The sequence below is a fragment of the Gracilinanus agilis genome, chromosome 1 (genome assembly GCF_016433145.1).
Source record: "Gracilinanus agilis isolate LMUSP501 chromosome 1, AgileGrace, whole genome shotgun sequence".
NCBI lineage: Eukaryota > Metazoa > Chordata > Mammalia > Didelphimorphia > Didelphidae > Gracilinanus > Gracilinanus agilis.
In genome coordinates, this window is record NC_058130.1 from 491,921,351 (window position 1) to 491,946,262 (window position 24,912).

The following is a 24,912-nucleotide window of genomic DNA, read 5'->3' on the forward strand; positions in this document are numbered from 1 at the left end:
CAATTAAATGCACTTGAGTTCTTACTCATTTTTGCATTCACCACAGGGCCTTAGAAGAATGATTCATACATCGTATGTTCTCAATAAATGCCTGTGGAATGAACACACAATGGAAATAAATAAAATGATGTCAATAACCCTATTATGGCATGAAAGTGTCAAAACTTTTTGAGCTATTAATTATTAGTTGCTGAGCTGCAAACTGTCTTTGAGAAGAGTGTGAAGAATCTAATTCGATCCAATAAATATTTGTTATCATAAAGGCCCCAATCTCCTCATTAACAGATGTGACCATTTCTGTGACTTTGGAGATAGTGCATTTGAAATGGTCATTACAGAAATTAAAGAAATCTCTGAATTGTCCAGGGAAGAGATATCCTTGCCTAAAGCAAGAGGAAGTAAGGCTGGAGATAGGATTTAAAACATTCTAAAGGTCAGTCAATCTGTTATTAGACTGTGGAGGGATGATATAAAAGCTTAAATTTGAAGAAAAGCATATTGGTTGATAGAATCATTTGATTCAAACACCACATCCAATGGCCACTAATTATGTGACTAAAGGAAATTCACCTAATTCCTGGATTCTTGTTTCCTCCTCTATAAAATGTATTTGGGGCAGTGAGGTGGTAGTAGTGGATAGAGTACTGAGCATGGAATCAGGAAGACTCATCTTCACATGAGTTCAAACCCAGTCACAGACACTTATTAGCTGTGTGACCCTGAGCAAATCACTTAACCTTATTAAGTCTCAGTCTCAGTTCTTCCATCTGTACCATGAATTGGAGAAGAAATAGACAAGCCATTTTAGTACCTGCCTAGAAAATCCCAAATGAAGTTCAAAAGATTTGGGCACATCTGAAATGACTCAATAAAAACAAAAAAGTCCTCACAAATCTCACTGTCTAGTAATCTAAGTTATAACGACAAAAAAATGCCTGGAGTATCTCATATTGATTGAACTTTTAAGTGGTCTAAAGATATCATAATATTTTAAGATCAATGTCAATAATGTTGATCCCTTGATGTGGGACTCCACATCTTGAATCAATCAATCAACTAAGCATGCATCACTCTAGCAACTCTCATATGCCAGCTACCATACTAAGCACTGGGCAAACAAAGACAATGAAATAATCCTTAATATCAGTTTACATTGTGTCTTTGATATTAAGCAATTCCTTTCCCCAAAATATGTTTTGATCAACTTGATCAAGCTGAGAGATACACTAAGGGCCAAGGCATGTAAAAAATTTAGTAGACTATGAAAGAATGCCCCTCTGATGCAATATTAGAATTAGTCTCTCATTGATTTCAATTGTTTTAGCTGGTCTGAATAGGGACCAAGGTAAACTGGTTCCTGAGATAATGAATAGGTAATATTTATATGCCACTTTAAGATGCTTTACATACATTACCTAATTTTATCCTACCAAGAACCTTGGGAAGTAGGTGCTGATTTGCAGTTAAAGAAACTGAGGCTGGGAAAAATTAAGCGACTTGCCCAATAAAAGGTATTAATTATCAAAGGCAGGATTCAAACTAAAGCCTTCTTGACACCAGCTTCAACACTTAATTCACAATGTCATCTTATTACATTCTCCAATTTGGGTATTTACTTAAAATCCTTGGAGTGAGGATGGTTAATCTAGGAGGAAGCATGGAGAAATACTTTACAAAACTGGGGAACTTTTTCATGTTTCGTAGAGATGGATGGTCCTTCACTATGGTATAACTTCTACTCTGGCCAGGTTTTGAACTGAGATCCTCTAATTCCAAATCCAGGCCACCATTTTAATAGCAGAGAATTCCAATGGAGCAAATGTTATTAAAAGTCACAGAAGTAGGAAATTCAGGATAGGTTTATCAAAGTTTTAACAGAGCCACATATAGTTCAGTGAGATTTGATTTTATTATATAGGTAAAATAAAGTCAATAAAAGTTTTTAATTTAGTAAATGAAATATCCAGAGCCATGCTTTAGAAACAGTAATTTTGCAATGTTATGGGGAGTTAATTGGATGAGGGGAGACTGAAGACAAAGAGAACAATTTAGGAACTACTGTAATAATCCAGAAAATGATAGCCCAAGCTATAGTACTAACAAATAAAAATGGAAAGGAGAGAATGGAAGTAAAACATATAGTGGTAGAACAAAAAATGATTTTGGAAACTGATTTATTTGATGATGAAATTGATTATATGATGAAATGAAGAGACTTGAGGACACTTTCCCATTTGAAATGCTTCCTTCTTCCCTGCCACAAGTAGTATTTTTAAAGAACATTTGCAGTAGCTACGTGGCAATGGAGAATTTCACCATAGATAAATAAATAATAAACCTGAGTCTGGATATTGGTGTAACCACTAACTAGTTGTGTGATGGAGGCCAAGACACTTAAATTATTTATGCCTCACTTTCCTCATTTATAAAACAAGGTTAGATTTGATCATCCCTGAAGTCCTTCCAATGTTTATACTTCTAGGATTTGTCTCTGGATATTATAAATGTGGTTTGGAATTCATATGGCTAAAGCACTTCAGACACAATCATCTGAAATTGGAGGAGCTGACAGTAACAATATTCTGCATTGATAGAATCCTTTCCTTTCAAGTTCCTGATGAGTATCTTTTGAATTGGTAATATTCTTTGCCCCAGTCATTCCCTTGCTTGTATTGTATATATTTATGTCGACATTACATATTTCTTAAATGACTATAAACTCCTTGAAGGCAGAGACAGTGTTAGTGTCATTTTATGTCTTATGTCTTATTATGCCTAGCACTTCACATATGCCCTGCACATGAGATATTTCAAATAAATACTTTTTGGATTGAATCAGAAAGCCAGTGCCTAAGGGTACTTAGGTTCACTTGGAAAATCAACTAGAGTATTCCCATTATTCTATGAGAGCTAAATCACTAAGGACCTTCAAACAAGATCTAAAGTGTTCTAGCTGTGTGACGCTGGGCAAGTCACTTAATCCCATATGCCAATCTGCCTAGCCTATACTGCTCTTCTGCTTTGGAACTGATATAGTATTGATTCTAAGACAGAAAGTAAGGGTTTTCTTTAAAAAAATTTTTAAGAGCTAATGCGTTGTGTTGGATTTAGATGTCTGAGTTTGAGTCCTTTCTCTGATAATTATTACCTGGAGCCTTGTGGAAGACATTTAACTTTCCTCATCTTTTAAGGAGTTTGTATCTTAGAAATCTTCTAAAGTCCCATCTAGCACTAAATCAGTGATCATACCAACCATCTCAAAGTTGTGGCTATTAAATTTAGAATCAACTATTCAAAGGTACATTCTTACCTCAATACCAGAAATATCACAGCTAATTGGCATTTGCTATCTTACCAACAAACTAATACACTTATTAGAGTTGGTGGTCAAATTATGTTCCAAAGTCATTGTATCCCAGAACTTAGCATAGTGTCTGGTACATTGTAGTTACTTAATACATATCTTTTGACTGACTGACTTATGAATTCATTTAATTTTCTATTTTTGTCTAATCTAATAACCATAGAGAGGGATTCACTGAGTCACTTCTCTATCACACTGAGTTTCTCTGTATAGAAGCTAGACATATTTTTGTCTAGAAAATCTACTATCACAGGACTATTTTGTCTGGAAAGCAAACATTCACAAGTATTCTTTATTGATAGCCTTTCCTGCATTCCCTTCAAAGAAATGTGAGCGACCATTCTAGAAACAGCATAGAGCCAGAAGTTCAGTTATAGTACTGAAAAAATAGTTTATTTTAAATAACCCAACAAATCTACTAAACACAATTAGGGCCACATGTCATCATGAACTAGGTGAACCAGTCATATAACCCCAATGTTCCCTAGGTAACACAAAACAAGAACTACCAATGTCTTTTGCTACTGTAACAGCATACTCTCATATGGCAGGCTTGTAGAGAAAGTAGCCAAAAAACCACGGAAAAAATGTTAGTATATAGTTTGGGTCACATTAGCACACAGTTTGGCATTAATGTGGCTTCAAGCTCTAATCCAAGCTCAGTAAGCAATCAGATAGAAACCCCAAAAGAGTTTTTTTCCCCCTTTGGATTGGAACAGTTTAAAATAGTATATAATCAGAAGCAGGGCATCTTGTATTAGTAATTGTGTGCTTAGTAATAAGAAAAACAATACTAGACTAGAGAAGAAAAAATTAGAAAACATTTTAGGAGCTTCAGCAATATTCAATTGCTGATTAAGTGATTCATTGATTAAACATTTATTAAGTAACCTAATAAATACAAGGAACAAAGTGCAGTGGGATATAGTGGGAAAAGGACTGATCTTCATATTAGGAAAGACACCTAAGTTCAAATTCTACCTCTTGACATATCCTTAGTATATGACTATAAGTGAATTATCCTCTCCATTCTCTAGGTCTATGTTGGTGAACCTATGGCACATGTGCAGAGGGAGCTGCTCCCCTCCCCCTCTCCACATGCACCTGAGGACATTTCTCACATCCCAATGGAAGCTCTTCTTCTCTCCCCTGTCTGGGGCAAAGAGGGGGGCTCACATGCGGCATGAGGGTGCAGTTTGGGCACTCAGTCTCTAAAAGGTTCGTCATCACTGCCATAGGTGAAACTCCAAGACTTTAAATTACAAATGAATTTTTGATTTGCAGAGATAAGGAGAATTTTCCACCTGAAAATCCATATACTAATGAAATCAAATGGTTAGAGAACATCTTTGAGAGAAGAATCTATGAAGAAAGAATAAAAGATGCTGACTGGCTTTAAAAAGTCTTCAAACCATTTTTTAAAAAAGCAATTCTCTTTCCAAAATATCTATAACACAAAATGTGAAAGATAAGGGCATGAGAGCTACAAAATACTATGAAATTTTTATTATTAAAGATAACTTCTGATTAAGAATAGGGGGGAGACTGTGGAGAAGGTGGCATTTTTTTGGATGTGGAAAAAATTGATTCCTTATCTTGGCTCCATCAAATAAATGCCTTAGTAAATGTATATAGGCAACTCAGTGGTAAGTATAATTTCTAGTATCACCTAGGACATTGCAATCTTGAGTAAGCTGCCCAGAGTTACATATTTAGTGAGTGTCAAATATAGGACTGGAATGTAAATCTTCTTGATTTGAAGCAAGCTCTCTGGCTACTCTGTCACAATGCCTCACTTAATAGGAATTCTTAGGAAAGCATTTTGAAATTAAGGAATTTATGGAATATTGGCTTTAGAGTGTGAAAAAACAAGTACAAATGGTGTTCCATATAACACATTCAGAATGTTATCGCTGGAGGCAGTGTCATATATTTAACAACCAGCTCTTCAAAAACATACAACAAACTTTTCAGTTTAATTAGAATCATTAACATTTTCCCTTTAATTTCTCACATCTAAACAATAAAAACAATGAATCAAACCCTGATTTATAGCATTTACCCATTTCAGAGATGTGAATACTCACAATGAAAATTAAAAATTTGTTTCTAGATGCCTGGTACAAGCAGCTCCAGGATAGTTTATTTGGAAGGGATCATGGCATTTATGATTAAGAGCCAGGGAGGACCTTAGAGAAATTCTAGTTCAACCCCTACATCTTATAGATGAGCAAACTGAGGATCAAAGAGGGAAGTGACTTTCCCAAAGGTCACACAAGAAATTAAATATAGAGTGAGTATTTTAATTCAGAGTTTCTGACTACAGAGTCAATATTCTTTCTACCATCCTGCTGGAGGCAATGGTTTTCAGAAGTCATATAAATCAACCTATACTGAAAAAAAATTCCCTTTATAGTATACACAACAAGTGTTTTTTTTTCCTGGTCTTTCCCTGAAGACATTTAATGAGTAGAAATCTCATTATTTCTCCCTCATGAAACAAACCAGTCCACTTTCTTCTTGTCATTCTGTTATTTTAGTCATGCCAGATTCTTTGTGAAACCCTTTCGAGATTTTCTTGGCAAGGATATTGGAGTGGTTTGTCATTCCTTTTCCAGCTCATTTTATAGACAAATAAACTAAGGTAAACAGGGTTAAATGACTAGTCCAGGGTCATGCTGATAATGAGTGTCTGAGGTCAGATTTAAACTCAGGAAGATGAGTCTGCCTGACTCCAGGCCTGGCAATCTTTTCTCTGGACAACCTAGCTTCTTCACTTTTAGGCAGCATTAAAATTGTCAGAAAATGTTTTCTTGCACCCAGCCTAAATTTCCTTCTCTGTAACTTCTAACCATTGCTCCTATTTCACTCTTCTGGGCCCAAATAGAAAAAGTTAAATCTCTCTTCTATATAACAGCATTTCAGATACTTTAAGGCAGCTAATTTTCTGTTCTCCAGGATAAACACACCATTTCATTCAATTGATTCTACTATGACACATATTTGTTGCCTTTCACCATCTTGCATGTCATCCACGGTATGTTTTTCAGTTTACAATCAATGTCTTTCCTAAATTATAATGTCTGGAATTGAATATAATAGTCCAGATCTGTTCTGACCAGAAAAGAGCACAGTAGAACTAATTCCATTAGTTTTCTTGGTTTCCATGACAGTTTTTACTCATAACAAATTTTCATTCTACTGAAAACCTTTATACATTTTGCAAATGAATTGCTAAGCCATCACTTCATTATCCATCGTTGAATAGTTATAATTTTTTTAAATCTCAAGTATGATATGTTAAAATTATCTACATTAACTTAATCTTATTTTTTGTCAGTCTAATGCTCTTGTCAAGTTCTTTTTGAAAACTGGCTCTTATGGTGGGAAAGCTACCTATTTCTATGGATAGGAATAGTTTCAGCAAAGGAGGCACATATCAATGGAGCAAAATTGTTGAAATATCTAGGCTAATTTGTTTGTAGAATACACTAAAGAGAAAAGTGTGAGCTAACACCTTGAAGGTAAGTAGGTGTCATATTGAGAAGGATTTTTAACATATTTGGATTTAATATCTAAGGCATGAACTACTGAGAATGGCATGATCAAATTTATGGATAAAAGATTATTCCAATGTAATGGACTGATGGTGAGGGTGAGCGAAGGATGATTTAAATAATCCACAGGAAGTACCAAGGTGTTGTGCCAGGGCAGTGATGAGCAAACTTTGTAAAGAGGGGACTAAAGGAAAGGAAATGCTCATCTGTCAGTCTGTTTCTAAGGCAACTCTTTCGAAATTTCATTGTACTGTATTCTACTCATTGTATTCATCAGATTAGGAATAATGTCATGGGGCTGGGTAGAACATTTCAGGGGGCCACATCTGGCCCATAGGCTATAGTTTGCCCATCACTGTAGCTAGGGTGGTTGCTGATGAGAATGAGGAAGGCCTAGTGACAGATATTGTGAATATACTGACTTGATTTGGCAAACGATTGGCTATGAAAGTCACTGTAAAGGGAAGACTCAGATATCACTAGTATGTCTATTAAAATGGTCATACCATTTACAAAAATATTTTCCATCCTTTCCTTTTGCTCTATCTTAGGGTAAGATAATTTCTCATCCATTCACAGATCCCAGCTATGCTCCGTAGCATATTTAATATTTAATAGTGCTATTAGGAATGAGGGACTGGTTTTTCTTTGGTTTTCCACACAAAATTTTAAAAATACTACAATGTTAAAATACTACTATACTGTATTCTTGAATGATATATATATATACACATACATACTTATAAATGTATCTGTGATCCATGTTGTCTCATAAAATGGAGACTTCATATTTTGCTGTTACCTATTTTGACAAAAGCATGTTGAATCACCATGTGCAACACATCACAAATTCTTTGCTTCTACCTACTGCCTGAGGAAGACATACAATTTGCTTAGGAATGCAGAAAGGAATGTAGATTTGGTACTAGATTCACATTTAATTAGGTTAAGAAATATCTGTATCTGATCTATGTTTGTGTCCAAGTGACATCTTCTTAAAAAAAGTTTTACTTTGGTTTAGGGTGTGTGAAATTTTATGAACTTATTTAATGATAAAGCTAAAAATATATTCTAAAAGACTAAAAATATAATTTACTGGGAAACCAGCCACATCTATGTAAAAAATGTTTGGTTTGTAAATTTAGATATTATTAGATAATCTTGGCCAGCAAAAAAGAACCTTGTCCTCCTCAATCTAAAGCCAAGTTTTATTAATTGCTTTTTTGTTTCAAGGAAAGTTTTGACTCTTCCATGCTTCCTCCTACCATTCAGGAAGGTTCACAAATAATTAAAGAGCATAAATATGTGTTGAATATAGTGAAATATTTATTCCAACTTGTTATAGCTAAACACTGAAGTTTAGGATACATGCTCAGTTGGGCCAGGCTCCCCACAGTCAGTTCCTATTTCTAGAATCCTAAGATTAATTCCAGAAAATTCTTCTCTCTAAGGGTATAGTTGGGTACCCAGGATATGACCTGTGGGGCACAATGAGATTCTGATTAACCCTGGAAGACTCATGAATTTTCTCATGTTTCTACATTTAGGATATAGAATATATACTGTAAGCTTCCTAAATTTTGAGAAGTCTGTTGCGCAGTCTTATGTGAAGTTTTCCCACCGCAGATGCCCCTTCTCTTTTGATATCATTCTAAGAATAGTATCTCTCCTCATGACCATGTATAAATTTCCTATTCAGCATTCTATATGATGAATGGAGATTTGCTTCATCAAATGAATGTTCTTCAATGAATTGTCAAAACACAGTCAATTTGCTTTCCCACACAATGGTAGAATGGTATGCTATGCTATAAAACTGGACTACTTCCATGATGTTTTCTGCTTAGCAGAGCAAGCAGAGTTAGGCCCATGTCCTGGACCTAAGAATTAAAAATAACTTGCATAAACTTGAGGATTTCTGGATAATTGCTATATATTAATAGAAAAATTATTTTTACATTTCTAGGGTACTTAATCTTACTAAATGATAGATAGATAGATAGATAGATAGATAGATAGATAGATAGATATAGTTACAACAACCCAATGGAGTAGATAGCATAATTATTTGAATTTTCAAGATAATTGGATTGAGACCCAGAAAGTTCAATCAGGAAATCTGATTCTAAGTCCTTTTTTTTTAAAACATGACACAGGCTCTCTAGAATTACTATAATATAATATATTTCTCCCATATGCTAAATAGAAAAATGAATACTTTTAGATAGAACTTTTTATACCAATCAACTATGCATGTATTTTGGCTCAAATCTGTGTTCTACAATATGTTCCACACTGTAGATGCAAAGTCATGAATGAAAAAATCCTTGCCTTCAAGGGTCTTACATTGCTTTGGGTGGGCTGACATGGCCATAAGTACCAGCAAGATCTGGACAAAATAAATAAAATAATCTGTGGGTGGATAGTTGCTAGCAACTGGGGAATCAGAAAAGCTTTCATGTAGAAAATTTTTCTGAGCTAAGCTCTGAAGAAAATTTGTTGTGGTTGTTCAATCATTTCAGTCATGTCTGACTCTTCATGACCCTCTTTTGAGGTTTCCTTGACAAAGATACTGAAGACATTTGCCATTTCTTTCTCCAGTTCATTTTAAAGATGAGGAAACTGAGACAAAAGGGTTAAATGACTTGCCTAGGGCCACACAGCTAATAAGTGTAAGACTTTAGATTTGAACTTAGGAAGACAAATCTTCCTGAATGCAGCCCTGGAACTTTATCCACCAGGGCACTAGCTGCTCTTTGAAGAAAATTAAATTAGTTAAAAGGTGCAAGTGAAAAAGGAATAGATTCTAAGTAGCTTATACAAAAGAATGGAATTAAGCAACAGAGTGTTCTGAATGAAGAGTGGTGTTGGTGGTGGGGAATCTATCTCTCTATCTGTCTGTCTATCTGACTTTATCTGTCTAACTATCTAAATATCTATATCTACTCTATATATATATCTGCAAGTTTGGCTGAACTGTGGAGTATGTAAATTGGGAAAATGTATAATTAGGAAGGAGCTGGGTTGTGTACTTAGTCAACAAGCATTTATTAAGCTCTTAATATCTGCCTTTTATTGTGTAAAGTGCTGGGGACACAATAAAAAATTTTTAAAGGATAAGATCATGATTCCTGCTCTAAAGAACCTCACATGCTAATGGGAAAGACAACATGCAAATAATGATATAGATATAATTATATAAATATAGATCTATACACAACCATGCATGTTTATATATAATAGGCATGTTTATATTTTTACATTTTATATAGGTATATAGTATAAATTGAAAGTAATTTCAAAAGAACAGGACATGTAAGAGAAAGGAGTAAAACTGAATCTAGAAGAAATTAAGGGAAATGAGAAGTTTGTAGAGAAGGAAAGAGCATATTCGAGGAAGGAAAGGATAGTGCAAATACAAAGATTTGGGAGATGGAGAAACAATAAGTGGGCCATCGTATTTAGGCCAAAAAGAGCAGGAAGGACTTTAAATGACAGATTTTATATTTTATTCTGGAGGTAATAGATAGTCTATTAAAGTTGATTGAGTAGGAATGTGACCATCAGATTTAGGCTTTTGGCATCACAATGGAGAATGAACTGAATTGGAGAGAGAATTCAGGTAGGGAGACCAAGGCTCCTGTAATTATTCAGGCTAGAGGTATAATTAAAGTCTTTCTTAAATTGCATGAGTAGGAAGAAGGGGATTTATGCAGATACATTGTGACAGTAGAAAAGGAAGATTTATCAGATTGGATATTGGAAGTAGGTCTAAGTGAAGATTTGAGGGTGAAACAAAGATTGTGAGATCAGTGAATAAAAGGATGGTGATGCCCTTGAAAGAAATAGGAAAGTTGGGTAGAGGAAAGAGTTTGGATGGAAAGAGGTGTTCTATTTTGCACATGGCAAAATTGAGATGTCTACAGGGCTTCTGATTCAAGATGTCTAAAAGGTGATTGTTAATGCAAGACTAGAACTCAAGATAAATATTAGGGCCAGTTATATAGGTCTGGGAATTATCTGCCCAGAAATGAGTTGATCCCATGTGAATTGATGAGATTAACAAGTAAGATGGTATAGAGCAGTGATAGGCAAACTTTTTAAAGAGGGGGCCAAACGAAAGGAAATGCTCATCCGTCAGTTTGTTTCTAAGGCATTTCTTTTGAAGTTTCATTGTATTGTATTCTACTCATTGTATTCGTCAGATTAGAAATAATGTCAGGAGCCAGATAGAACATTTTAGGGGGCCACATCTGGCCCATGGGCTGTAGTTTCCCATCACTGGTATAGAGGGAAAATAGAAAAGGTTCCAGGCCAGAGGTTGGGAGAGATCCAAGGTAAGTGAAGGGTTTGAAGATCCAGCAAAGAAGACTTCTAGCAAAGTAGACTAAGAAGGAGCTACTACATAAATGGGAGAACCAGGAGAAAAGAATGTCATGAAAATCTAGAAAGGAGAAGGCATTCAATAATGTCAAATGCTCAAAGAAGTCAAGAAAGATGAGGTTTGAGAAAAGGCCATTCAGTTTGGCAATTAAGAGATCACTGGTAAATTTAAATACAAAATAACAACAAAAATAATTTATATTTGGTCTTGGAAGTAATAGGGAGCCCATAGCCCATGATGGAGAGCCTATGGCACATGTGCCAAAAGGGGCATGTAGAGTTCATTACTAGAAAGCCAGACTCAGGGTGGGGCTGTTCCCTTCCCCCTCTCCATATGCCTGAGGACATTCCTCACTTCCTCTACCCCTCTGTCTAGCAGCCAATGGGAGTGTTTCCTTCCTCCCCTATCTGGGGAAATGGGGGAAGGTAGAGGAATGAGGGGGAGTGAGGCCTGGCACTCCATCTCTAAAAGGTTCCCCATCACTACCATAGACTTTACTGAGTAGAGGAGTGATATGCTTCAGACCTGCATTTAAGGAAAATATTTTGACAACTGAATGGAAATCAAATATGGAATTAATTACAAGAACTTAAAGTCATAAAGATAATGAATACATAGCTATGGATTCCATGTGTTTTGGGCTCTTTTCAATCTCAGCTCTGTTGTACCACCAGAGAAACCAAGAGTTTACACTGACCCCTAAAGTTTGCTCTTACATTTTACCTTTTTAGCATACATTTCACAGCTGGGAAAAATAGTACAACCTTGTCTCCTTTTGGCTTTGTGTGTGGAAAGCTGACTAAAAGCAGGGATTTTTCAAGGTTACTATCTTCTCCATTCATGTACAAGTTAGTCAAAGTAATGTGTACCTTGGATGAAAATTGTTGAAAAATGTGCCCTGTCTCTGTTTCTAGCCAAGGCATTGAAAAAGGTTCTCCATTATGTAGAACAGGAATGTGGAGCTCTGAATGTGCTGGAGAAATGCCTTCCTGTCAAAGATCCTGCTGGGTTCAATGCTCTTTGGCAAAAAAAGTCTCTAGAGACTTTCTAGTGGTCGAGAAAACATTTATGGAAAGACTTCAGAGTTGACACTTGAAATTTCTCATGCTTACAATGAAGGGGGAAAAAAGCATTCTCACACCCAAGTAAATATAAATGCCCAGTCTGTAGACATTATATTGTTTTGCATGAATTTTGATAAGGATGGCTGTCTTCCAGGAGGGGGCTGTTTTTGGCTGGTGTTTAATCCATCCCTATATAAACTATTAAACATTTCATACTTCATAAAGGCTCAATATTCTCTTCCATACTAGAGTGAAAAGGGACAGAGAGGCTTTGCTCTTTGTTCTTATGAGGTCACAAGTCATTAGAGAATGATGGGATTTTAGAGTAATCTTTCCTAAAAAGGATCTACTGGAAGATCCAAGGATAATTAGCCAGGGGGGGAAGAAGGCTTATGGAAATAATGATAGATGCCTTCAAATATTTAAAATGTTATCATATTTGGTCTAATAGAGTAGAACCAAGGTAAGCAGGGAGAAATTTAAAGGGGTAAAATTTTGATCCAATATAGAGGTTGAGTCAATATCTCTAAGTCAAAGAATTGTCAAAAAAAATGAATGGATTATTGAATAATCAGTAGATCTTCAGTTCTGTGATATCTTGAAGCACAGGCTAGATGAATATCAGTTAGGGACTCTTGTATTTCTGGCTAGATTGACTTGGAGATCACTTCTATGTGTATATGGTACAATGAAATCCTCTAGTCCAGTGATGGCGAACTTTTTAGAAACCAAGTGCCCAAACTGCAATCCTCACACAGCATGTGAATCCCTCATCTTACCCCAGACAGCAGTAGAAAGGCAGGTCATGTGAGAAATGTCCTCAGGCATGGTGGAGGAGGGAAGGGGAGCAACCGCCACTTTTGACACTCGTGCCATAGATTTGCCTACACATCTCAGTCTGACCTTCTAACAGATCAGGAAATTCAATCCCAAAACTATGAAGTGACTTGCTCATGTAGTCAGAGAAAAAAATGAGGACTAAAATCTAGCCTCCAGATTCATAATCTAGTTTTCTTTGTGTTATACCACACTGTCTCATCTACTACAGGAGTGAGATAGTAGAAGAAACTTGTCTTATTGGATGATGTCTAAGGCTGAAATATTATGAGATCACATCTTTCTTGCCACTCTAGGGATTTAGAGGGTTTGATGGGAGCCTTGATATGATAGTCTTAGTCAATTTGGAAGTAATTCTATTATCATAAATTATAACTTATTATTCATTCTTGGCAAGTAGGTCAATGCATCAATTTCCAAGATTATTTTTAATATCTTTTTCATTTGCTCACTCATTCATTAAAATCACACTTCTAGGTGATTTAGTACAAACTGATGGTTTGGCTTTCTTCCTTTTCCCACAAGACTCCATAAGAAGTATTATCCAGTTAGAATCTGCACATGATAATTCATATAAAACAAACTGGTAGCTTGGACCCAGTTACAAATGTCTGTTTTGCACAAATCTAAGCAAGTTATATGGACAGATCTACATTAGGAATTTTCAGATAATTGCCACTTATAATATTTTGCTTTAAAGTCTACAGAAGTTATTTAAGATAATCTTCACAACAACCTCAATACAAGAATTATTATTACTATTTATAGATAAGGAAGTTAATGATCAGAGAGGTTAAAGCATTTTGCTCCTGGGTACATAACTATTGTTCTTCCTTTCAAAGAGATTCAATTACATCAACAGATGATATCTGGATTCAGGCAGGAATTGGATTTAGATGAGGCAGAATTGCACTAAGGCTCACTTGCTTTTCCTGAATTGTCAAGATAAACACAGGATAACTGGTGATGGAATTAGATGCAGTGGATGACCTTGAGATCTTCAATGTTTGACCAACTTCTGAGCACTCCACAAAAACTGCTTCAGCCACCTTCATGGCCATTGGAACAAATTGTTCTCATCTTACACCACTCCCCTGGAGGAAGTCTTTACATCCTTTGGGTAGACATTCCCCTAATTTACTGATGGGACTGAAACCAGTCTGTTACCTTCAGCATGGATTAGCCTATCTGCTGAGATGATTTACCACTGTGTGGCCATTGTGCATACTATGGCTTCTCAAAGCCACAAGTGAGAGTTAGGTGAAAGGTGGGCACCAAAAGTGGATGAGCAGCCCTAAAAAGAGCTCAGTAAATCTTCACACCAGATGTGGTAGTCCTCCATGAATACCCCATATACCCCAGATACATACATAGCTAGTTGTGTCAAAAGTAGGATATGAAAGTTAGGAGAAACTAAGTAGCCAGGTGGATAGAATGCTAGATCTAGAGTCAGGAAGACTTATCCCAGATACTTACTAGCAGCATGATTCTGGAGAAATCACTTAACTACTGTCTGCCAAAATGGTGATATGATACCATCTATCTCTAGGGTTATTGTGAGGATAAAATGAGATATTTGTAAACGCTGTTCAACTATATTTTAAAAATACTATTCTTTGAAGCTAGGTCACCCTGACTTGAAATTTAAGACTCTATCCATTCATCCATAATGTCTTACAGGTTATCTAATAATAATCTAATAATGATGATGATGATGATGATGATGATATTAATAACTAACATTTATATAGCAATTACTATGTGCCAGGTACTGTACTAAGTACTATAAAATTATCTTATTTATTCTCGCAACAACTCTGGGAGATAGGTGGTGTTAATATCCTCATTTTACAGATGAGGAAAATTGATGCAAACTGAGGTTAAGTGTCTTATCTGAGGTCACGGACCTAAGAACTGTCTGAGTCAGGATTTGAACTTGTCTCCCTGACTTTAGCCCTGAGACTATCCATCATGCTAACTAACTAGTTTAATCTATTTTATATAAAATCATTGCATCTTTGGATTTGTTTAATTGGATATGTAGTGTAAATTTCAATCTTAAGAAGAAAAAAAGATTAGCTATTGTCTCAGAAGTACAAGGATGTGGTCAGTAGAGGGTACTGTAGTATAATGGAAAGAAAGCTAGATTTGGAGTGAGGAGATTGATGTTCAAATTCTGAGTCTGACTCTAAGAAATGTGTGCCTATAGGCAAACCCTCACCCTCAGTTTCCCCATCTATAAAATGAAAATAATTTTCTTCCTCTTTGTCTTTCTCCTCCCCTTGTTCTTCTTGTTCTTTTCCTTTCTCTTTTTCTTCTTCTTCTTTTTCCTTTGCCTCCTCCTTCATATTCTTCAAATCTTACTACAGGGTTATGAACAAAGGAGAATCATTGAGAAGAATCACAACTGCAGGTCACCTAATGTAATTATCTTGTTACCAATCAAAATGCTGACATGAGGAGTCAAAGATATTAATGGCATTTATAACAAATAAAGTAGGTAAGCAAGGATATAGAATAAGAAAGGGATGACAGATTTGTAATGAGTACTGCAGTGGTATTCTTATCTATAAAATAATAAAATAGTTAGAAAGAGGGATCTAGCATATTAGAATGGATCTTCTTTCCAAAGGATTTGCAGAAAGCAATGGATGAGAGCCAGCTAGATCATTTAGTGGGAAAAGTGCTGAGCCTGGAGATGAGAAGACTTGATTTCAAATTCACCCTCAAATACTCATGATGTGACCTTGGGAAAGTTACTTAATCTCTGTTTGCTTTAATCCATTAGAGAAGGAAATGGCAAATCACTCCATTATCTTTCCAAGAAAATTCTATGGACAGAAAGGACATGCTGATGATGAGTTGAATATGAATGAAAAACTAAAACAACAGTGGCCAAGAAGGACTCAAGATGAGAAGACGTGAGTGCATTGCAAAATACATAATTGGAGGCAATGAATATCCACTTCAAATGATTCGGGGATCAGTATAGATCTGATGTAAGCATATGCATACCTATAAACACAGATGATCTATGAATAAAATTCTCAGTATTTTCAAAAACCTATGATTTGTTCAATGTGGCCTCTTCACTGATATACATCATAATGATTTCTGGCTTTAGTTATTTTAATCTCTGAACTCTTGATATCACTATACTAAATTAACTTAAAATCAAACCCAACCATAAACTCAAGGTTCCCAGGAGCAGGGAGTGTATATGCCTCATATAATGAATATTAATGTCAGCTCATATTACTAACTTTACATTCTCACCAAATTGAATTATTTATTTAGTCTTCTGATTACAAAATATTTTTTCTCTCCTAGTCTTTCATATAGAAAATGCAACATTTTTGGTATTCTCAATCCTCACTTCTGTCTGAATTCATTACTCTATTCAAGGCTATCAGTTCAAGAGCCACATGACCTTCCCAATTCTCCCTATTATCATTAGTGCTCCAGTCATATTACTTCACATTTATTTATATATATTTTATATTTATTCATGCAAATTGCATTTGCTCCTAGTACTGTGTAATGCCTTCCTTATAACTGTTTTTGTAGTTGTCTTTATATCTTCACAGTGCCAGGAAATGAGTAGGTACTTTTTAATTTTTTTTATAATTTTTTTAAACCCTTACCTTCTGTCATAGAATCAATATTGTGTATTGACTCCAAGGCAGAAGAGCGGTAAGGGCTAGGCAAATGTGGGTTAAGCAACTTGCCTAGGGTCACACAAATAGGAAGTATCAGAGCTCAGAGTTGAACCCAGGATCTTCCATCTCTAACCTTGATTCTTAATCCACTGAGCCACTTTGCTGTAGGTGATTTTTTCAAACACCAAATTTAATGAAATTTTCACAAGAAAACTAACATACAACATGATATCAAAATTAGCATTTTGCTTTATTCCCACTTTTTGAAGAAGAAATCCAATTATTTCTAATAAAACTTCCTAAGAATGAACTTCTTCAGTCATATTAGATCCAAATATCTTAAAATCCCTTCTAATAAATCAAACTTTTGTCCTGTTACTCAGCCCCTGATTAGTCTATATTTTTCAGGCTTTGGCATCAAGCTGTTGGCTAGTACTCTAAAGCCAAGAAATAAACAGAATAAAAAATTTCCAGTGTCATAATTGTAAAAGGTGCTATTGATGTGCTCCATTCACACTCTTATAAATGGCTTTAACTTGTGAATTACTCTGCTTTTTAAAAAATATGTAGCAATTTTGATCCATTCAAGAATGATTTACATCCATTATAAAGATATGTATTTTATATGTTCTAAGAATCTTAATGCCATCCATGAAGAATGCTAAAAATTTCAGAGGAAAATGATTAAAATTTGTGACATTTAATCTCAAACTAATTCAACTTATCTTTTTGGCATTATATGAAGTTCTTGACTAAAAAGAACCTTCTTGGCAGGTGATTATCAATAAACAAATAAGGCCATTTGAGGAAAGGGTCAGTGGTCATTCAACAAATATTTATAAAGCAACCTCAGCGAGCCAAACTTTGGTGTAAACTCTTAGAATACTTAGAAATGGATCAGGCCTTCACATTGCTTAAAGTATTCTACAATTGTTTATGAGTTAAAATAAAGATTGGAATTTTAAATTAAGCCTTGAATTGGGGGACAACACTGGGAGAGGTTTTCAATGTCCTTTAAGGTGCTGGTGCCCACCAAACTACTAGAGACAGATTAATCGTTTACACTTTTTACAGTCTTAGGCTTTGCCTAAAGCAAAGACAAAAGCTATGATAGGTATAATGGAATCATTTGTATTCTGTTTTTGATTGAATTGAATTATATTGAATTTTGATTGAATATTAATTGACTTAAGCTTTACAACTTTGTGAATCTTTATAAAATTGTTGAACTTTGAGGTGGTCTTCTTGGACACTCTTGTATTATTTCACATCATCTCAACTGTAAGACATAGTATGTTAAAAGATGACTTTGGAGCCAGAAAGACCTTGGTTCAGGTTGTTTGTTATTTAGTCAATTTAGTCATGTCTAACTCTTTGTGACCCCATTTGGAATTTTATTGGTAAAAATATTGGAATAGTTTGCCATTTTCTTCTCCAGTTCATTTTACAGATGAGGAACTGAGGCAAACAGAATTAAGTGGCTTGCCTAGGGTCACACAATTAGCAGGGTCTTAGGTCCTCCTGACTTCAAGGCTGGTGCTCTATCCACTGTGCCTCACTTCTAAATATAACTGGTCATTACCCTTGGCAAATTATTTAATACCTCCATGTTCTGAGCAACTCTGCAGAAAAAGTTCAAATCTAGGGAGATTCCTTATATGTGAGTTCCCTATATCATTGAAATGACAGGTCCAGGCTGTACCTATACTGGCTTTGTTTACCTTTGGTGGAAAACACTGAGGAACAAGAATATACTGAGCATCTATCTATGCTTGGAACTCTGAGAAATACAAAAGGAACATCTAAGGCCAATCTCTTCTCCTTTCCCTTTCTCTTCCTACCCAAGAGCAAATAATGGTGGGAAAGTCAACTGGAGTTCTATATTTCAAGGTGTCCTTGAGACAATTGAGGAACATTGTAGAATAGTGGAAAGATTTGGGATATAAAGGATCTACATTTGAATCTTGGCTCTGATAACAGGTATATTTGTGACTTAACCCATCTTCTCAGTTTCTACGTTTTTGAAATGGAAAACCTATAAAAGAGGATCTCTAAAGCCATTCATAGTTTTAAATTGTTTATATATGTGATTTGATGATTTCATCTGCCAGCTTTTATAAAGATATGTGAAGGCATCAGCAACCTGATTCTCTGTAGGTAATATTAATGTCTTTAGGCAGTGCAATAGAATGCATTATTTTCCAAAGAGTTCCTGGAGACAACCTAATCACTTTCCTTTTAATTTCTGGTACCTGACTTTCTAGTTCCTTTTACATACACCTTAAGTATCATAAGATGTCAGTTCTGGCCTTTTAGAAGTTTAAACTTTTCAGGCATCATTTGTTCTTGATGTAGGATTTAAAACAGAAAATTTGTGCCTAAATGATCTAATCTATCTCAACATAAAAAAAGAAATCTTAAAAACAAGGCATATCACTTAGGGTACCATCATGCCAAGACAAAATGAAAACACATGTGATAGCACTTGAGTGATCTTGAGATTTCCAGAAATGTAAATAATGGATTGAATGTGACTTAATAAATGGATGAAAAATATTTATATAATGCCTACTATGTTCCAAGCACAGATCTGAATGCTGAAATAGGAAATCAAGACTGCCATTGCTGTCAAGGAATTTACATTCTAGTAGGGAGAGAGAGAATACTTATAAAGGGATTGTAATGTGGGAAAGAGGTTTTGGTCTGGGAGATTACAAAGATGGTGAGTGGAACAACAGGGCAACCAGTCTGTTGATGCCAAGATACAGGAAATGTGTTTCCCAAGGGCAGAGAGACATTCCCCATCCTGGGCCAGTAGGGAAAAGGTAAAGTCAACTGAGTATACCCTTCCCCTCAAGAATTCCTAAATCTTTCATCTATAGTGATTCCTTTAATGTAATCAGATATTTTCTTTGTCCTCTTTCAAGTCAACTACAATAGCAACAAAATTTATATAGCACAAGTTTTGCAAAGAGCTTTCAACTTGTGATCTCATTGTTTTCTCATAATAGCCATGAAAGTAGGAGCTATTATTATCCTCATAGATGTGGACTTTAAAGCTAAGCAAGCTAAGTTATTGGTCTAGGATCACAGAGCTAAATAAGTATCTAATGCAGAAGTTGAACTCAAGACTTAATGAAACAAAATATGCATTTTATCCATTTGTCTTACTCACAAAGGGTCTATCTGATTCTTAATTTTGATATTCAAGTACACAGGTACCTGAAATGACACTAAATCTAATAGAGATAAAAATTAGATGGTTCTTCTATTATCTTAAAACAAAATAAGAGAAATTATGATGTATTCAAAAGGACAGCGTTGAGAGTCATAAATATTGTATTCAAGTTTCATACTTTATTGCTTTGAGAACTTGGGCATTTTGGTTAATTTACTTGGGCATCATTTTCTTTATCTGTATAACTGGAATAAACTATTAGCATTATGTATGTATTTCACAGAGTTATTGTAGAGAAATAAAAGTAAGGCAAAGATATAATTATAAGTAATTACTCTGATAATAATATACTTTATGGAATATATATGTATATATATACATATACATACATATATATACATATATACATATATGTATATATATATATATAATTTCTTCCATTGAATCTATTCTCAAGAATTACTATTCTTCATTCAAGTCAAAGTTGTTGGCATTTCCTCTAGAATAAGGAGAATGTAGTATGGTTCATTGAAAGAGTTTTAGATTTTGAGTTAGAGGACCCAAATTCAAAATCTAGCACTTCTACTTACTAACTGTAGGAATTTGAGCAAGTCAGTTAACCTCTCTAGATCTTAATTTCTTCATCTTCAAAATGAATGGATTGGTCTTAATGACCCCTCATCTTTTGAAAGCAATGAAGCTTAGTTGTGGCTCTCACATGTTCTAAACATTCTGCTCTTTAAAGAAAAAAATATCAATTTAACAGAATAACTAAATTAATTACTTTGGTCTCCTCTCATAAGATCAACTTATTTCTAAACATCCTTGTTGGCTGAGTTAGTCATTCTCATTTTTGGCACAACTCCTGTTAAATTTTTGAAAAGACAGTAACCCCAACTGGTATGACCACATATTATCCTTTCTTAGAAATCACAGGAGAGTTTATTTGGGCAGAAACTTAAATGACCTTAAGCACTTTAAATGAACTGAGACTCTTTACATTTGAAAGATGACCTTACTTTTTCTCTCACTAATCTTTCCAGTTGATCAAGTATAAAAGTTTATCTGAAATAGTGCAGATGAAGACCAGTCCTGATTGGCTTCCAAATTATTAAGTTGAGAATGGTAGTCATTATCATCACTCCCGACACTTACTTCTAGTTCCCATATTGATGGTCTTCTGTGCCCAGTGGCTGCTTGCTGCTCTCACTTAAGATGGTATTAAAAATCAAATTTTGTTTGTTTATTTTTAAACCCTTACCTTTCATATTAGAATCAATACTATGTATTAATCCCAAGACAAAAGATTGGTAAGGGCTGGGCAATGGGAGTGAAGTGACTTGCCCAGGGACACACAGCTAGAGAAGTGTCTGAGACCAGGTTTGATCCCAGGACCTCCCATCTTTAGGCCTGTCTCCCAATCTACGAGCCACCTAGCATCCTCCTAAACATCAAGTTTTGAAGCATTATTCATTAAAAAATAATTTGAGTATCATTTTAAGAACAACTTGGATTTTTTACTTTCTAGTTAAAACAACTTAAACATAGACAGCCTATTTTTAATGAAAGAGTACCAAAGTTTTTATTCACTGCAGGTTGGAACAATCTGCAAGTACACTAACTTAGCTGTTATCTAAACTACAAAGCATTAAGCCATAATGAGGAAATAAAGGGCACGGTATGTTAGCATAGGAATAGAGTCTCTCCAGAAAGAGCTTTAGCCAAGAAAGGCAAGACTACCACACTGGAGTCTACTGCAACATGTTGTTATTAAAGAAACTTTTCAAAATAAAACTGTAACTGAGAGAAAAATAAAATCATTAGCATGAAGACATGTGCAAATTTTTCATGGGCAAACTCCAGGTTTTTTATAGCTCTTTCTTTGACAAGTTCAAGAAGCTTATTGAAAATCCTCTATCCCTTCATCTTCTGAAGCAGTATCATTAATTACCAACAGTCACAGATTCAGCACTTGTAATTGCATGCTATCATTAACAGATAAGAACCACTTTGCATATATACCTCTCTTCCCCATTTTAAATACCACCTTGGCTTGATGTTTTGGTCCCCCTTAGAGTCTGATTATTAAAACCAGGCATCTCTACCAGGAACCACCTCCCCACCCCTGCCAAGAGAAACCCTCTTACCATATATTCCATGTTGGCAGCAGGTGGGAACACCTTGCCCCGGACTTGGTTGTGGTAATCGAGGATGGCGATCATGTCATTCTGTGAGATGTAGCGTTTCCTCCTGGCTTTGGGGAGATCCGCTGAGTCCAGATGTGCTTTCAGAGCGGCTTCAATATCAGTGAAGTTATTGGTTGGCGATGATGAGTCAGTGGCGTTGAGTAAGACGATTGCACTTGTTTCACAGAGGAGGGAGAACAAGAGCACACCAGTGACGGCAGAGAATGTTACCATCTTGGGATGGAGGAGGGGAGAAGCCACAGGGTTTATTCTGCTTTGAAATAGGAAGGCAGATTTAGGGTTGATCTGTGTATAGGGCAAAAAAGAAAAAAAATCTTTCTCCTCTGAGAGCTTTCCTTGACTTGTTAAATTCTGTAATTCAAAAGACTTTCAAATCAATGTTATAGAAAGCCTATAATTACTATCCATATTTCTTTAACAGCATGTAGAAGAAACCTAAGATGATACCTCCAGAGATGGAGATGAATAAAGCAGCAAATCATGAACCCTCAATCCTCAGATGTATTACTAATCATTTGCCCACAGTGTCTGAACATATATATACACTATAGAGCACCAAGTGCCCCTAAGTAGGTAATCTCTAAGGAACTCAACTTCTTCCAGATACTGAAGAGAACAAATATATCTCAGGAAACAGCTTCTGCTACCTGCAGCGAATATATGGATGCTGTGCCACAGACACATGCAGAGAGAGGAACAAAAAATATACAGAAGTTATAATTCTATCCCAATTTCATTCAAGAAAAACAAATGTGAAATACTTTAGTATAAATGCATGCAAAACACTCATTCAACTAAAGGGCTTACCTCTGAGCAATGCCAAAATGAGTATAATGTCCTTCCAATTTTTTAAAAAGTTCTTTGCTATGTTGTGGCATGAACCCTTGTAAGAAGGAGTGTGTCTTATTACAAACCTCCTAAAAGCAAAAACTCTTGCTAGTTTTGACGCTGCTGGCTCCAGGAACTGCTAACAGCTTTTATATGTCACAGGCTGCATAGTACAGAAAGGGCAGGCTTTCGAAGGGTCTTTCCCTAGCCAAAATGAAAGAGGAGGGGCTTTTGGAAAGAGAACACACTGATTGGGTGGCGACCTTTTTCATGTGGGTGGTGAGGAAACGGAGTCACACCCTCAGCTTGCAAAGTGCAAACTCTAAAAGACAAGCCCCTTTTCTGAAGGAGCTTCCCACCTTTGCTGTAAGGAGTTCATTTGATACTTTCACGTCTTTGGTTCCCGTAGAAAAAAGGGGATGGCTCGAAAGGGGTTAGTTCTTGGGGAAAATGCAGCTACTTGGGGAGCAAGTAGGGTTTTACGTAGGCAAGGAAAGATCTGAGAACTGAATCAAAGAAATGGAGCAAATGGTGTGTCTAGGTGTATTGGGGATGAGGAGAAAAAGGAAGAAAAAAAATAAAAAAAATATATATGTTAAGACGAGGAGCCACAGTAGTACATGAGCATTAAATTAGGACATGAATGGAAGAGATGCTTAAGTGATTTGTCTCCCCTTGACTTTGTTCCTTTCATATTCTCTCTGGCTCTCTGGCTGTCTTTCTGTCTGTCTGTCTCTTTCTCTGTTTCTCTGCCTCTCTTTCCCTTCCTCCTTCCCTCTCTCCCTCTATTTGCTTGCTTGTCAATCTGTTTACCTGTGTCTGTGTCTTTTTCTCTCTTTTTCTGTCTCCTTCTGTCTGTTTCCTTCTCCTACATACACTTCTCCAGCCTCTTCCTTACTCTCCCCCCACACCCACCCCCAATTTAGCAACATCTCTCTTCCACTCTCCCAATATCCACATCTGGCTAAAAATAAAGGCTACATGAATCAGAACTACTGACCAGTACCTGAATAATTTTGAGACACTGAAGAACCAGCATGACAGAATGAAGAGCAGCCAGGCAAACATCTGTTTTGGGTTTAGAAGCCTATAGCTGAAATTATTTCAAGCAGAGAATGGCTCAGCCACTGGAGCAGCAGAGTGGAGGGCACAATACAGAGGCCAGGAGGAATCCAACAGCAGCAGTTGTGGCCAGCAGCCAGAAGCCCCATATTAGGAAGATGCACATTGGACCTTATTCAGGGTCAGGCTGAACTAGAACCAGGAATAGGAATTGTGGGGCTACATGTAAGGAGTGGATCCTTGAAAATGCAGCTGATTTATGTTATGATGTCATCAACAAAATACAGACTATTCAGTGACCAGAAAAAGGAATCCAGAAAATGAATACTGTTTATAAGTTTATAAACTGGCTTAAGATACACTATCATGCATCCAGTTTGTTGATGTATTGGTTTTCACCACATTTCAGCTGGATAATATTTGAACATATTTTCATAAAGAACAACTATTAGACTGCTACAGGTAAGAAGGATAAAGAGCCAATTTCCAATTGTGCCACCATCCCTATATCTGGCCCAAGGAATACTCTCTTAACTCATCAGTCCAACCTGGGAAGAAAAAAAAATAGTATATACACAGCCTCTGGAATGTAATAGGTATTTATTTAAAACCTGGTGATTAATTTATTAAATAAACAGTAAATAGTTTAAATCAAAGGTAGCAAAAATATCAAAATTAATATTTTATATGGCTGTGTTATTCAGGATAATGTGAACAGAGTTGTTTCTTATATTTTACACTAATTCTAAGTCCCTCCTCTTAAACATCATGG

The 24,912-nt window shown here is 35.8% G+C and overlaps 1 protein-coding gene across 1 annotated transcript in view; it reads right to left on the reverse strand.

Annotated features, from left to right (window-relative positions):
• Positions 1-23,128, reverse strand: part of CRISPLD1 (cysteine rich secretory protein LCCL domain containing 1) — a 181,043-nt gene extending 157,915 nt beyond the window's left edge. The window contains exons 1-2 of the mRNA XM_044657947.1: positions 23,058-23,128; positions 22,191-22,503 (exon numbers count right to left, since the gene is read on the reverse strand). Coding sequence (XP_044513882.1) covers positions 22,191-22,503; positions 23,058-23,128 — 384 coding nt within the window. The remainder of the gene's footprint in view (positions 1-22,190; positions 22,504-23,057) is intronic.
• Between the last annotated feature and the right edge of the window lie 1,784 nt (positions 23,129-24,912).